The sequence below is a fragment of the Plasmodium gaboni genome, chromosome 4 (assembly GCF_001602025.1).
Source record: "Plasmodium gaboni strain SY75 chromosome 4, whole genome shotgun sequence".
NCBI classification, from domain to species: domain Eukaryota; phylum Apicomplexa; class Aconoidasida; order Haemosporida; family Plasmodiidae; genus Plasmodium; species Plasmodium gaboni.
The window spans coordinates 179,064-194,134 of record NC_031484.1 but is presented as its reverse complement, the minus strand read 5'-3'; the positions used below and the strand labels follow the sequence as shown (position 1 = coordinate 194,134).

The window sequence follows — 15,071 nt, the reverse complement described above, 5'->3', positions numbered from 1 at the left end:
GAATATGTATTATTTGATGTTTTAATTATTTCATATTCTTTAGATTTTGTTTTCTTATTTGGTAATATTTTAAAATTATTACCATACATACTAGATTTATATAAATCACTATAAGGATCTTTTATTTTATTATTAAGATTATTTATATTTTGTTTTCTTGAATAATGACGATATGTTCTTTTCCAGTTGCTTAAAAAGTAATATTTTACATTTCTATACATCTTAAAAAAAATAAAAAAATAAAAATAAAAAATAAAAATAAACAAATATAAAGGGTCTATACTGAAAATATTAATCAAATTATATATATTATATATATTTCATTTTATATTTTAAATTTCACATGGTATACATAATTATTACTAAAAATATATATAAACAAATGTATTAGTCATATAAATACATTTTATTATATTTTTTTATGTATGACTTGATAAATATATAAAGCTTAAATTTGATGAAAAAAATAAAATAAAAATAAATAAAATATAATAAAATAAAATAAAATAAAACGTTTCCTTCATAAGAATAAATAAATATATATATATATAATATATAATATATATTATATACTTTAAATATTATTCATAAATATTTATTCATATATCGTTACTAATATTACACACATTACCGCAGTATTAATTGTTCATATAAATATATATATATATTATATATATATATATATATTTATATATGTGTATGTTATAAAAAATATGAGGATATTCTTTTTACCTACATTTTAATTCTTATATTGAACGAGAGAAAAAAATTAAGAATAGTAGAATATACAATATATATAAATAATTATAAGGTTCACATATTTTTTATCTAAATCTTGCCTATACATTTTTATGGTATATGTAAAAAAAAAAAAAAAAAATACACAATATTTAATTTTTCAACTATATATATATATATATATATATATATTATTTCAATAAGGACAAAAAAAAAAAAAAAAATTAGAAACATACATATACATTTTTAACTTTGTGTGCATTTTTTTTTTCTCCTTTTCAGCATTCTTATAAAAAAGTAATCGTACTATATAAACTTAAGAAAAATTTTATATCTTCAATATATTTATAAAATTATAAATATATACATATATATATTATTTTATTTTTTTGTATCTATAAAGCCATATGTGCCTTCTAATATAAAGGGGAAGAAGGGAAAAAAAAAAAAAAAAATAAAATAATAATAAAATAAATAAAAAGAAATAAAAATAAATAAAAAGATAGCAATATGCCAAAAAATTTAAAATATATATAGTTATTTAAATATTTTTTCTACTTATATGAAATAATTTTTTTATTGTTTCATTTTTTATGAATAATATTTTACATTAAATTCTTTTGTTTGCAAGGGATAACGTCGAAATGTTACAACAGGCAACAGAAGAATAAAATAAATAAATATATATATATATATATATATATAAGTGAATAAATATAAAAAAAATATATATAAATAAATATAAAATATATATATATATATATATAAATAAATTTATATCTTTTTATTTATGTATGCCAAAATGATAATCTATCAATTATTTATTTATTTATTTTTTTTTTTTCTCCTCTTATGGAAAACAAAAAAATAGAGTTGACTTATTATTTGTTGGTTGTTCACATAAGAAAAATATATTTATATTTCTAAAAATATACTTAATATTTTTTTTTCTTTTTATGTCAACTATAATTTTATTATATTTTTTTTTGAAGTTCCTTATTATTAAAAATAGTATGGATAAAAATTACAAGAATTATAACATAAAATATAATATATATTTATATGTATATATTGTAGGAAGAATTTTTTTTTTTTTTCTATAGATATATAAAATATAAAAAATAAAAAATAAAATTTAATATACACTTGAAGATAAGAAAGTAGACTAAAACCACACACACACACATATATATATATATATATATATATATAATGAAAAATTAAATAATTATAAACCTACGTCTTCTTACACATTTATTAGGAATTTTATTTTTATACATATATACAAATTTTATATTTTACATACTATTATTTTAATTATTTATTTTATTTTATTTTATTTTATTCCTTTTTTTTTTTTTTTTTTTTTTTGAGGGAGAGGATATTCACTTAATATAATAATGTAACCATATATATATATATATATAATATATATGTGTATATATGGATGAACATAAATATATTTTAGAAAATTTTGAAAAAAATGATATATGTAAGGAAGAAAAGAAAGAAGACCCAAATGCATCATTAGGATGCCCAAAAAAAGAAAAAGAGGAAAACAGTTTAGTAGATGATAAAATAAATAATGAAAAAAGCAATCTTAATAATATAATAAAAACAATAGATGTAAAAAATGACAAGGAATTAAAGGATATTACACTCCAAAGAATTAATCACAATATTGTGACAACCAATAAGGATCATTTAATAAATGAAGAGAAAAAAAATGTAGGTGAAAATATAAATGATAATAAAAATAAACCTATAGATGATAATGATAATAATAATAATAATATATTGAATGATAATAATAATAATAATAATAATAATAATACTTTGAATGAACATAACAAAACAAATGGAGATATTAAAAACAACAAATTTAATAATGTTTTTATAAATCCTTGCAATGTTTATCCTTATATGAATGCTGTAAATAGAACAAATAGAATTTATAAGTATGTAGAAAAAATGATACGACAAAAAAAACATTTTATGATTAAATATAAAAATTATTATATTCATTATATAGAAAAAGATATGGATTTAAAAGAAATAAAAAAAAAATATGAACAGAATTATCAGTTCACCAAGACATATATTTGTATTGATGAATTATTAAAAATTAAAAAGGATACAATATTATTTGTTAAGAAAAATATAGAATTAAATTATAGAAATACAAATTTGCTTGAAAATAATAAAATGATTGAACCAAACAACAATCTAAATTGTAAGGATAAAGAAAATATAAATTCTGTAGATATAAGAAATATAAATAAAAACGATGATAATAATTATTTAGATATGTATGATATAAATATGAAAGAAATGAATTCCAACTTAGGTTTCAATTATATATATTATTATATGAATAGTAATGATATTTTTAGTAAAAATATCTATAAAATATATATAATGCCAAGTGAAGAAAATTATAAACATTATATGAATAATGATATGGATGAACAGACGTGTATATATAATACATGTATTAATAATGTGGACCCTAAAAATAATTATAATAATATGAATAATATAAATATGTATAGACCAAATAATACATATAATAATGATAATATGTATAGATCAAATAATACATATAATAATGATAATTTGTTTTCTTCTCGTTTTGATGAGACTACTAAGATAATATCAAAGCATTCCATCATAAAAGGAAATAAAAAAATTACACACGGTTCTTTTAAAAATGTAAGAATAATAAATATGAAACGTAACAATACATCACATGTTACATGTAAGAACTACATGAGGAAGGGTAAAAATTATTATGAAAGAAAAAAGATAAAAAATATGAATTTAAAATATAACATACTTAAAATAAATCGGTATATCCTTTTTTGTAACAATATTTATAAAAATGCAAAAATAAAATATATACATCAAAATGTGGTTGATAAAATATTATCAAATAGTAATATAGTGGATCATAATAAAATAAATGCATTTATAAGAACAGAACAAAATAGCAACAACAATAATAATAATAATAGTAATAATATTAAAGAGAATGATAATCATAATAGTAATAATAATATAGAGAAAGATAATCATTATAGTAATAATAATATAGAGAAAGATAATCATAATAGTAATAATAATATAGAGAAAGATAATCATAATAGTAATAATATTAAAGAGAATAAAAAAAATATATTTTTTATCAACAAAACTTATAAACGTTTTATAGATAATTATAAAAATATATCTTTTAAGTTTAAAAATTTAATGAAAAAACATTTTGATGCTAAATATGATTATATATTTAAGAAATTATCTTATTATATTACATTAAAAAAAGAGATAGATTTATATAAAATGGATATGTATGATATGAATATTCTAGAGATATTAAATAAGAATCTAGATATACATAAGAAAGAAAATAAACTAATTCAAAATCTAAATTCTACAATTAATCATGAAGAAATAGAAAAAATAAAAAGACAACTTTTTCTTTTAGAATATTCAAAAATTCAAAGTAGAGTAGATAAATCATTATATGAATTGGACAAAAATAAATATATATTTTTAAATCAACAAAAAAAAAAAAAAACAACAAAAAAAAAAACAAAATCAAAAACAATACAAAATGATAATATTTCAAAATTGGAAATATTAATAAATGAGTCAATAAAAATTGAACAACACATAGATGTCGAAAAAAATATAAACACAAAAAAATGCACTCATTATGAAATAGACAATTCAAAGTTTATATATTCAAAAATTGAACTCATGAGGAATCATCTAGAAATATTGAAATGTAGAATAAGCATCGAACAAATAGAAATTGAAATGGAGAAAAAAAAAATTAAGCAAGAAATTTTATTTATGGATCGACAGAAAGAAATAAGGAAACAGGAAAGTATATTTATTGAGGAGGAAAAAAATAAAATTAAAGAGGAAAAAATATCTATTGAGGAGGAGAAAAATAAAATTAAAGAGGAAAAATTATCTATTGAGGAGAAAAATAAAATTAAAGAGGAAAAAGTATCTATTGAGAATGAAAAAAATAAAATTAAAGAGGAAAAAGTATCTATTGAGAATGAAAAAAATAAAATTAAAGAACAAAATATATCTATTGAGGAGGAGAAAAAAAAATTCTTACATAACAAAGAAGCTCTGACTTATGAAATAAAAAAAAGCATATTAATTGATAACTTATCTGTAGAAGATAAGGAAAAGTTTCTAAACATTAAGAATGAAAAAATAAAATTAGACAAAGAAAAAATGAATATTAAAGAAGAAAGAGAAAAAATAGAAAAGGATAAAATAGATATGCAAAATGAAAAAGAATCCTTTTTTAAAGAGAAAAAAGCATATGAACTAAAAAAAGAACAATTAGAATTAGATATGATAATAGTAGATATACAAAAGAAGATGATAAAAGAAAATTTTGAAAAAATTGAAAATGAAAAAAGAGATTTTAGAATCGACATATTAAAACCTATAGAAAGATTAAATAGAGGTATAAATTATTTATATTATAAAAAGGCACTAAAAATATACAATAAATATGGAAAAAAAGAAAATATGAAATATAATATATATAGAAACAAACATAAGCATACAGAGGAATGTAGCAATTCCAATATGTATGATGGTTTATTTTCAAAATGTCATTTCAATGTAGATAAATCTAATAAAGAAGACCATTCGAAACAGGTGATAACTAATAAATTTGAAAGAGAATATATGGAAAAACAAAGAAAAGAAATGGAACAGTTAAGTCAAAAAATTAACAAAGATATAATTAAATTAATGGATGATAAGGCAGATATTAAATTGAATCAAGAAGAAAATGAAAGAGATAAAAAAATAATTAAGACACTTAGAGAAGACGTAAACAAAGATAGAATCAAATTAAAAACTGATATATTGCAGCTAGGAAAAGAAAAAGATAAAAATGATATACAAAAAAATAAAATAGATATGGAAAAGAAAAATATAGAAGAAGAAAAAAATAAAATAGAAGAAGAAAAAAATAAAATAGAAGAAGAAAAAAATAAAATAGAAGAAGAAAAAAATAAAATAGATGTAGAAAAAAATAAAATAAATGTAGAAAAAAATAAAGTAGATGTAGAAAAAAATAAAATAAATGTAGAAAAAAATAAAATAAATGTAGAAAAAAAAAATATAGAAGCAGAAAAAATTATAATTTATATGGAAAGGAAAAAAATCGAAGAAGAAAAAAATATAACTTATGTTCAAAAGAAAACTATTGCTACACATAAAAAGAATGTAGAAAATCAAATATATAAGTTTCGAAGATATGAAACATATATAGGTTATTTAAGAGTGCGAACACATAATGATAAAAAAGAATTAGATATAAAAATAAAAGCATTTGAAAAAAAAATTCAACAGTTCGAATTTGAAAAGAAATTATTATGTATAAGTAAAAAAAATCTAGATAATGTTAAAAGTACTTTTTCTGATAACACAAAAAAATTTTTTGAAGAAAAATCTTTATTTGAGATTGAACAAATAAAAGTCGAAAAAGAAAAAAATAATTTAATAAATGAGAAAAAACAAATATGTATGGATAAAGCTAAATTAGAAATACAAAAAAAAGAATTGTCATTAGAAAAATCGAATTTTGAAAAAAAGAAAAATAAAATAATAAATGAAAAGTTAACTTTAAAAAATGAAAAAGTAATATTATCTCAGGAAATAATAAAATTAGAAAATAGGATGAATAAAATTGCCCATGATAAGTATGAAGGTACTTTATTTAATGAGCACCAGAAAAGTGACGACATGAAAAAGCAAAAAATCAAAATGGATGGTTTAAAAGATGCAAATACAAAAAATAAACATACAAAAAATGAAAATATAAAAAATGAAAATATAAAAAATGAAAATATAAAAAATGAAAATATAAAAAATGAAGATATAAAAAATGAAAATATAAAAAATGAAAATATAAAAAATGAATATATAAAAAATGAATATATAAAAAATGAAGATATAAAAAATGATAAGGTAAAAAGCCAAAGTGATAATATAAACATATGTTCAAATAAAAATTCCAAAGAATATAATATCTCAAAGGATAAGAATTCAAATTATGATTATAAAGAGAGAAAAAAAATAAATATAATAAGTCAAAGTAATGACGATATAAATAATAGTACAGGTATGCACATGCACGATAACTGTACTTTTTTTAAAAATAAAAAAAAAAAAGTACAAGAAGAAAAAAAAAATATTTCAAAAGGAGAAAATATAAATGAAATTATAAAAATAAATGAAATAATAAATATAAATGAAAGTATAAATATAAATAAAAATATAAATATAAATGAAAGTATAAATATAAATAAAAATATAAATATAAATAAAAATATACAGAATAATATAAATACAAATACAAATAACAATAACAATAACAATAACAATATTAATGCAATTAGAAACTTAAATATCAATATTATCGCTGACCATCTTACATGCCCCAATAATAAATTAAATCATGAAAAAAGGAGTACACTAAAAAATAAAGGGGATGAAAATTATGAAGCATCAAAGGAAAGAATAGAAAAAGAAGGAAATTATGATAATAAAATAGAAAGAAATAATGATATAGAAGAAATAAGAAAAAGTATAAATGAAGAAGAAGTTGATATTATAAGAGTAAAAAATTATAGTGATTATGAAGATATAACTAATTTTGATAATATGGATGATTCAGATGATGATAATATAATTTATAATGATATTGATTTGCATACCATTATAAGGACAGATATAGATATACGTCCGAATATAAAAGATACAAGGAATATATTTTTTCCTATGGATATTAAAAAAATATATGGAAGCTTATATAAAGTAAAAAAAAAAAAAAAAAAAAAATATTTCAAAGTAGGACATAATATAAATAATAAATATCAAAATAATAAAATTCTTTTTAATAACAATTTACATAATCTTATTATTTTATTTTATGAATTTTATTTTTATAATCAAATGGATAATTTTAAAGTAGATATAAATTTTTATCAAGTGCATAATAGTTTAATTTGCGTTGTAGATGAACTTTTTAATTTGCATAATTTACAAGAAGAAAAATATTTATCAAAGAAAGAAAATATAAATATTTGCGACAATAAAGAAATTATTAAAGAGGAAAAAATTAACAAAGAGGAAAAAATGAAAAAAGAGGAAAAAATTAACGAAGCGGAAAAAATGAAAAAAACTGAAAAAATGAAAAAAAAGGAAAAAATGAAAAAAACGGAAAAAATGAAGGAAGCAGAAAAAATGAAGGAGGCAGAAAAAATGAAGGAGGCAGAAAAAATAAAGGAAGCAGAAAAAATAAAGGAAGCAGAAAAAATAAAGGAGGCAGAAAAAATAAACGAAACAGAAAAAACAAATGAGCAGGAGAAAGATAATGAAGAAACGAAGAAGAGAGAACAGGAGGATGAACCATTTGTTTTGGACTATAAATATTTGAACGGAGATAAAAATTTATTATATTTAAGTTTTAATAATATGATAATGAAATATAGATCCGTTGAAATAAATTTACATTTTTATAATGAAAAAGGTGAATGCATGACTCCCGAAATGATCTCATCCTTAACTACTCAATCGGATATTACTAACATGTTAAATGACCATACACAAATTTATCAAATTAGTAATGTGAATACAGTTGAAAAAAATCAGATTAATGACAATAAAAAAAATGTAGAAACGGATCATAAAGATGCTGCTACTACAAATGAGCAAAGAAACAATGAGCTCTCGACGAATGAAAATAAAAATGACATTATTAGTGGCACAAATAATAATGACATTAATAATGATAATAATAAAAAAAAAAACATGCTGCCTACTTTAAAAAAAAACAAAGATAATGAAAAAATAAAAACAAATGATATGATCAACAACCAATGTGAACATGAAGAAGAACAAAAAAATGATAATAATAAAAAGAAAAAGAAAAAGAAAAGCCCATCTCCAAATAAAAAATGTTCTCCTAATCAATTAAAAGAAAATGATAATGAGAAAACATCTCCTGAAAAAAAAGATATGGATTATATTAAAGAAGATAGAAAATATTGCTATAAGATATTGTATGAAGAACAACCATACAAAGCTTTGCTTATAAAAAGTAATTTGGGCATAAATTCTTCGGAAGAAATAGAAAATGACCAAAAAAAGAAGCAAGACCAAATATCAGATAATTTAGAAGAATTAAAAGAAGAAAAAATAAAAAAACCTATACAACATATACAAAACGTAGAACATATAGATGAAGTAGAGAAATATCAAACTGGAGAATATTTAAAAGATTCATCAGATATGATAAAAAATAATACTGCTAATGAGATAGAAATGAATAATATTGCTCAATCAATTAATAATAATAAAAATAATAACAATAATAATAATTATAATTATAATTATAATAATAATTATAATAATAATTATAATAATAATTATAATTATAATAATTATAAATTTAACAAATCAATTAACAAAAAGGAATTTGAAAAAAAAAGAAATGATATCAAAAAAGGAGATAAAATAGAAGAAAGAAAAGATATAAAAAGAGAAGTAATAATAAGAACACCCTATAATGAAAATACAATATATGATTTATTTGAACAACAAAAACCTTTAAATATTCCAAAAGAAATATTGAATATAACATCTTTATTACCATCTCCTTTTTTAACAACTTATAATATAAAACCTATAGGTCAAGTTAAATTTAATTATGGATATAATAACACCAAACAAGGATTATATAATTATTGTTATTCATATTTATTAAGGATACATGAAGGTTTTGATGTTTTCCCTGTTGAAGGTTTTAAATTTAGATCTATTATTATTGACGGAGCAAATGTTTGTGCAAAAATTATTAACGAAAAAAGTTATAATTTTTTTGATAAAAATTTAACAACAGTATATGACTGCTCTTTATTAAATGAAGTCTATTTATATTTTAAGAAAAAAAATGTGCAAGACATTGTTATAGTTCTTAATTCTCTTACAAAAAAAGGAAATGAATATTTTCTCAGAAATAAAAAACTATTTAATTATTCATGTCTGGAAAATTTAATTAAAATGAATGTTATACTTATTAGTAATGAAAAATATTATCAATGCGAAAAACGGGGGGTTGTTAAACAGCGTACTTATGACGATGTAGTGATATTACAGCTAGCTGCCCATAAAAGTAAGGGAAAAAAAAATATACATACATATATACATATATATATATTGATATATTCCATTCATTTGTGTATTTATTTATTTTCTTTATTTTATAGATGGATGTGTTATATCCAATGATAATTATAATGACCTCAAACACGACGAATATTACAAGGATATAAAACATGTCATTTCTTATTATGTCGTGAAACATGGTTACGATAAAAATAAAGGATTCCATTTAGACGTCACAAAAAGACCTTTAAAATATGTATTAAATGCTTTATTTCAAAAGGTTTAATTGTAACCTTTCTAGTTAAAGAAAAAAAAAAAAAAATAAATAAATAAATAAATAAATAAATAAATAAATAAATAAATAAATAAAAAAATAAAAAAAAATAAAAAAAATAAAAAAAATAAAAAAAAAAAAAATTCCATCTGCTTTGTATCTTATTTTTAAATATATTGCATATAAAAAGCGTTTTTATAAAAATATAAGTACATTAAGTAAATATATTATATATACATATATATATTTTTATAGTGACACATTAAAAAATTTTTTAATATAGAAAAATTAAAAATTATTTTTTAATTGTCTTAATTTATCTAATATTTTTATTTCATCATTCATATTAAACTTATCAATATAACAATGCGTTCTAAAAAATGGATTGATTAAATTTTCGTCTTCAATTGTTGAAGGTACAGAATGTTCTTTATTTTTAAGTTTTTCTGTAACTTCATTCAGTTTATTTTTCATATATTCATTGTCATTTTCGATGCTCAATGCGAATCTGTAAAGAAAAAAAAAAAAAAAAATATATATATATATATATATGTGGATATATATATGTGTGGATATATATATATATATTTTTTTTTTTTTATTATTTCTTTTAATTTTGTCCACTTGAGTGATACAGATAAAAATGTATGTTAATACTTCAATATTAATAAAAAATTAATATATAAGCATATTCATATATATCCATTTTTATATTGTTACCTTAAATTATTAAGAGTATACTCATGTCCGCAATATATTAATGTTTCTTTTCTCATATTTTTTACTTTTTCAATATTTCTAAACATATCCCTTGCACTTCCTTCAAAAAATCTTCCACAACCAGCTATAAATAATGTATCCCCAGTAAATAATATTGGTTTGTATTCATGATCTTCTTGTTTTGCTTCATCAGTTTTATATACATAATATAAAATGTGTCCCTTGGTGTGACAAGGTGCATGAATAGCTTTTATGTTCAATTCTCCTAAAAAAAAATATATATATATATATATATATATATGTAATATGTATAATATTCTCCATACATAAACATTTCACATAATATATTAGTTAAAGCTTTTCTCTATTTATATATTAATATATATATATAAACAAATAATATATTATTATTATTTCTTTTAATTATATAATATTAAGTACATCAGAACATATATTATATAAATAAATATTCATTTATTTAAATAAATACAATACCTTCATTTTGTATAATAAATTAACTTATTCTTATAATAACGGATAAAGTGGAAATGTTCTATATTTTTAAGTTATATATTATCTTATCAATAATAATATATATTTATATATATCATATGAGATTACAATAATTTGTTCGTTCAATATTAATATATAAATACATTCTTTCCCTCAATATATATGAATGATATAAAAAATATATATATATATAATATTATATGGAAAAAAATATATAATTAAATATTATATAAATATATACTTTATATGATTCATAAAAATGATTTTCCCATTTCTTTAAAAAACAAAAAAAGATTAAGGCCCTTATAAAATTATATATAAAATATATATGGATTTATTATTATATATAAGTAAATATATATATATATATATATATATATATATTTAATTATTTATATATACATATTCTAATATCATTATTTTAAATATATATATATTTATATGTATATATTTTGAAGGATTGTTATATGGAGTAGAAATTTTATATATGCCTGAGTATGATAAATAACATTGAAGGGAAAGAAAAAATATATAAGAAATATAAAAAAATATAAGGAATAATAATAATAATAATAAACTTATAACATAATTTGAAATAAAAATATAAACATAGTTTGGTAAATTATAACTTATTCATTATACGACATAAAAAAAAAAAAAAAAAAAAAAAAAGGAAGAATGAAATTATAAAGAAAATATGTATACAATATACATCATTTTACATAATACTTTTTATCATATATAAATATATATATTATAATTTTTGAGTTGTAAGATGCTATCTTTGTTGTTCTGTTCATATGAATATATATACATATATATATATATATTTTTGAGTATGTGGTCTTATAAAGTATATATCCTTGGGTATATAATGAACTTGAAATGTTTAAACGGCGATTAAAAGAATGATATAATTCATATATATATTATATAGATATATATATATATTTATTTATATGTTTCCTTTGCTTTATATTTGTTCGGTCATTCTTCATCAAGAGGTATTTTAATTTCATATTTTATTAAAACCCAAATGTGGTATTGTTTTACTTTAACATCGAAATATGGAATAATATATATATATATATATAATATATATGTGACTATAAAATAAAAGGATAAGAAAAATATACCATGCGTGATATTTCAAAACAGTTATAAAGAACTATAAAAGCATTCCTTTTTTAGCTTTTTTTATATTTAATATATATATATATATATAAGAAAAAAAAAAAAAAAAAAAAAAAAAAAAAAGTGACAAATATTATGGAAAAATTATATTTGGGTATCATTTAAATTTATTTAATGTTGTTATGTTTTAAAGTTCTTTTACGATTTCTTTTGTTATGTTATATTATGTTATTTTTTTTTATTGTTCTATAATTTGCATGTGTAAATGTGAATATACGTATATATGTTCATTTATTATTATTTTTTAATTTAATTTTTTTTTTTTTTTTTTGAAATATGTATAAACTAATGTCCTCTTAATATACGAACAATGAGAAAAAAATGAACGATAATACCATAATATTAACTATAACATAATATTATTACACCGACGAAAAGATATATAATAAAATAATAAAAATGTTTATTTGATTTATTTGAATATGGGGGGGATATATATAATTACATATATTTATAAATATATATGTACTAAGTTCTTTTTGTTAGTTGGTTATGTTTTGTACGATTTTCTAAAAGTTTATATATTGTTAATAAAAAAAAAAAAAAGTTACGAACATACAGACGGACATACATACGAACATACATACGAACATACATACGAACATACATAAGGACATACATGCGGACATTCATAAGGACATACATACGGACATACATACGGACATACATACGGACATACATAAGGACATACATACGGACATACATACGGACACACGTAAAAAAATAAAATAAAATAAAATAACACTCTCATACACGAACGAATAAACGAACGAATAAACGAACGAATAAAAGAACTCACATACGGACATACATAAAAAAAAAGAAAAAAAAAAAAAAATAACTCACATACTCTCACATACACTCACTTACACTCACATACACTCACTCACACGTACAGACAAGGGACGATCATAAAATACTCACATACTCATTAAAGAACGTACTTGTAACGAACAGTTATCAAAAAATAAAAAAAAATTATTAATTTTTTTTTTTTATATTTTTAATAATAATAAATACTATATATTTATATATATATATATATATATATATATATAAATAAATATTTAAATATATACATATATATATATTGATATATATGTAAATATTTAAGAATCATCAGAATCATCTCCTTCATCTGAATTATCTTTATCCTTATCCTTGTCCTTATCTCCTTTATCGTCATCTGAATTCTTCGATTTTTTAACTTTAAATCCAACTACACCAGATAATATCATCAACATTATCATGTTTGTGACAGCAGTACTTATGATTAAGTTTCTGTTGACTGTCGTTTTTTTATCTAGCATAGAGGACAAGCTCTTGATTTCTTCTAAAGCTAGCTGAGTTTCTAAAGGCATTTTTTCAGCAGAATCTTTTGAAGAAAGACCTCCTTGAGATAGTCCACCTTGGCTAGGTCCAGAAGCATGAAGGGAGGAACCTGAAGAACTTCCTGGGGTTGGCAAATTTGAAGGGGATCCTTTTCCAGCGGGCTTTTTTGTTTTGTCACTTGCGTCTGATAATACCAGATTCGCAAAAGCAAAGAATATAAGCATTAAAGCTAAAGATGGTATGAACTTTCGAATATTCATATTGAAGAAATATATATATATATAGAAAAATGGGATAAGAAGAAAGAAAAAAAAAAAAAAAAAAAAATTTAAGAATATTATCCTATGATAATAAAGCTATTGTGAAAATAATATAATATGGAAAATATAAGATATATATATGTAAATATTTTTTTATATATATTTTTTTTTTTTATATATTTTTTGTTATTTTTTATTTTTTATTATTTTTTTTATTATTTTTATAAATATAATTTTTTTTTGTATAATAAGAATTTAATGGAAAAACGTAGAATGGAAATGAAGAATTGGAATATGTAAATTTTAATATAAAATATAAAAAAGAAATATAATTTTTATATAAATTAATATAAAAAGTTTATTTATTTTTATTTATTTAAATATTTTTTAATTTTAAATTTATATATTTTTTTTTTTTTTTTGCATATATATATGTATATTATATATATGTACAATAAAATTTTTTTTTTTTTTTTTTCATTTGAAATATATAATTATTTTATTTTCTACATATATAAATAATATAAGATATTATATTTTAAGGTGTATCATTAATGTTTTTTTAAAAAAAAAAAAAAAAATAGTTATTTATATAAAATGGCTTAATGTATATACATACATATTTATATATATAGATGTCCAAAAAAAGTACAGCGGTATTTTTTTTTTTTTTTTTTTTTTTTTTTTTTTTTTTTATTCTTACATTATTATATTGATATATTCAATTTTTTTTTTTATTTCTTTTAATTTTTTTGTTTATATTAAAAATATTAATATATATAAATAAAAGTAATCATAAAAAAATAATAAAAAAAAAAAAAAAAAAAAAA

General features: G+C 18.6%; 4 protein-coding genes across 4 annotated transcripts; 1 reads left to right on the top strand and 3 right to left on the bottom strand.

Moving 5' to 3' along the window:
• Nucleotides 1-221, bottom strand: PGSY75_0406600 (hypothetical protein; the record flags this gene model as incomplete). The annotated part of the gene is made up of 1 exon (XM_018784132.1): nt 1-221. A coding segment is annotated over one exon (221 nt), but the record flags the coding sequence as incomplete, so codon positions are not given.
• A 1,960-nt stretch (nt 222-2,181) lies between these two features.
• PGSY75_0406500 (hypothetical protein) lies at nt 2,182-10,234 on the top strand (the record flags this gene model as incomplete). Its single annotated transcript, XM_018784131.1, has 2 exons — nt 2,182-9,955; nt 10,050-10,234. 2 exons carry the CDS (start codon nt 2,182-2,184, stop codon nt 10,232-10,234), a joined length of 7,959 nt encoding a protein of 2,652 aa, XP_018643293.1.
• Nucleotides 10,235-10,510: 276 nt separating this feature from the next.
• Nucleotides 10,511-11,443, bottom strand: PGSY75_0406400 (cytosolic glyoxalase II; the record flags this gene model as incomplete). Its single annotated transcript, XM_018784130.1, has 3 exons — nt 10,511-10,730; nt 10,943-11,208; nt 11,438-11,443. 3 exons carry the CDS (start codon nt 11,441-11,443, stop codon nt 10,511-10,513), a joined length of 492 nt encoding a protein of 163 aa, XP_018643292.1.
• Nucleotides 11,444-13,758: 2,315 nt separating this feature from the next.
• Nucleotides 13,759-14,241, bottom strand: PGSY75_0406200 (sexual stage-specific protein precursor; the record flags this gene model as incomplete). The annotated part of the gene is made up of 1 exon (XM_018784129.1): nt 13,759-14,241. The coding sequence occupies one exon, from the start codon at nt 14,239-14,241 to the stop codon at nt 13,759-13,761; it is 483 nt and encodes a 160-aa protein (XP_018643291.1).
• Between the last annotated feature and the right edge of the window lie 830 nt (nt 14,242-15,071).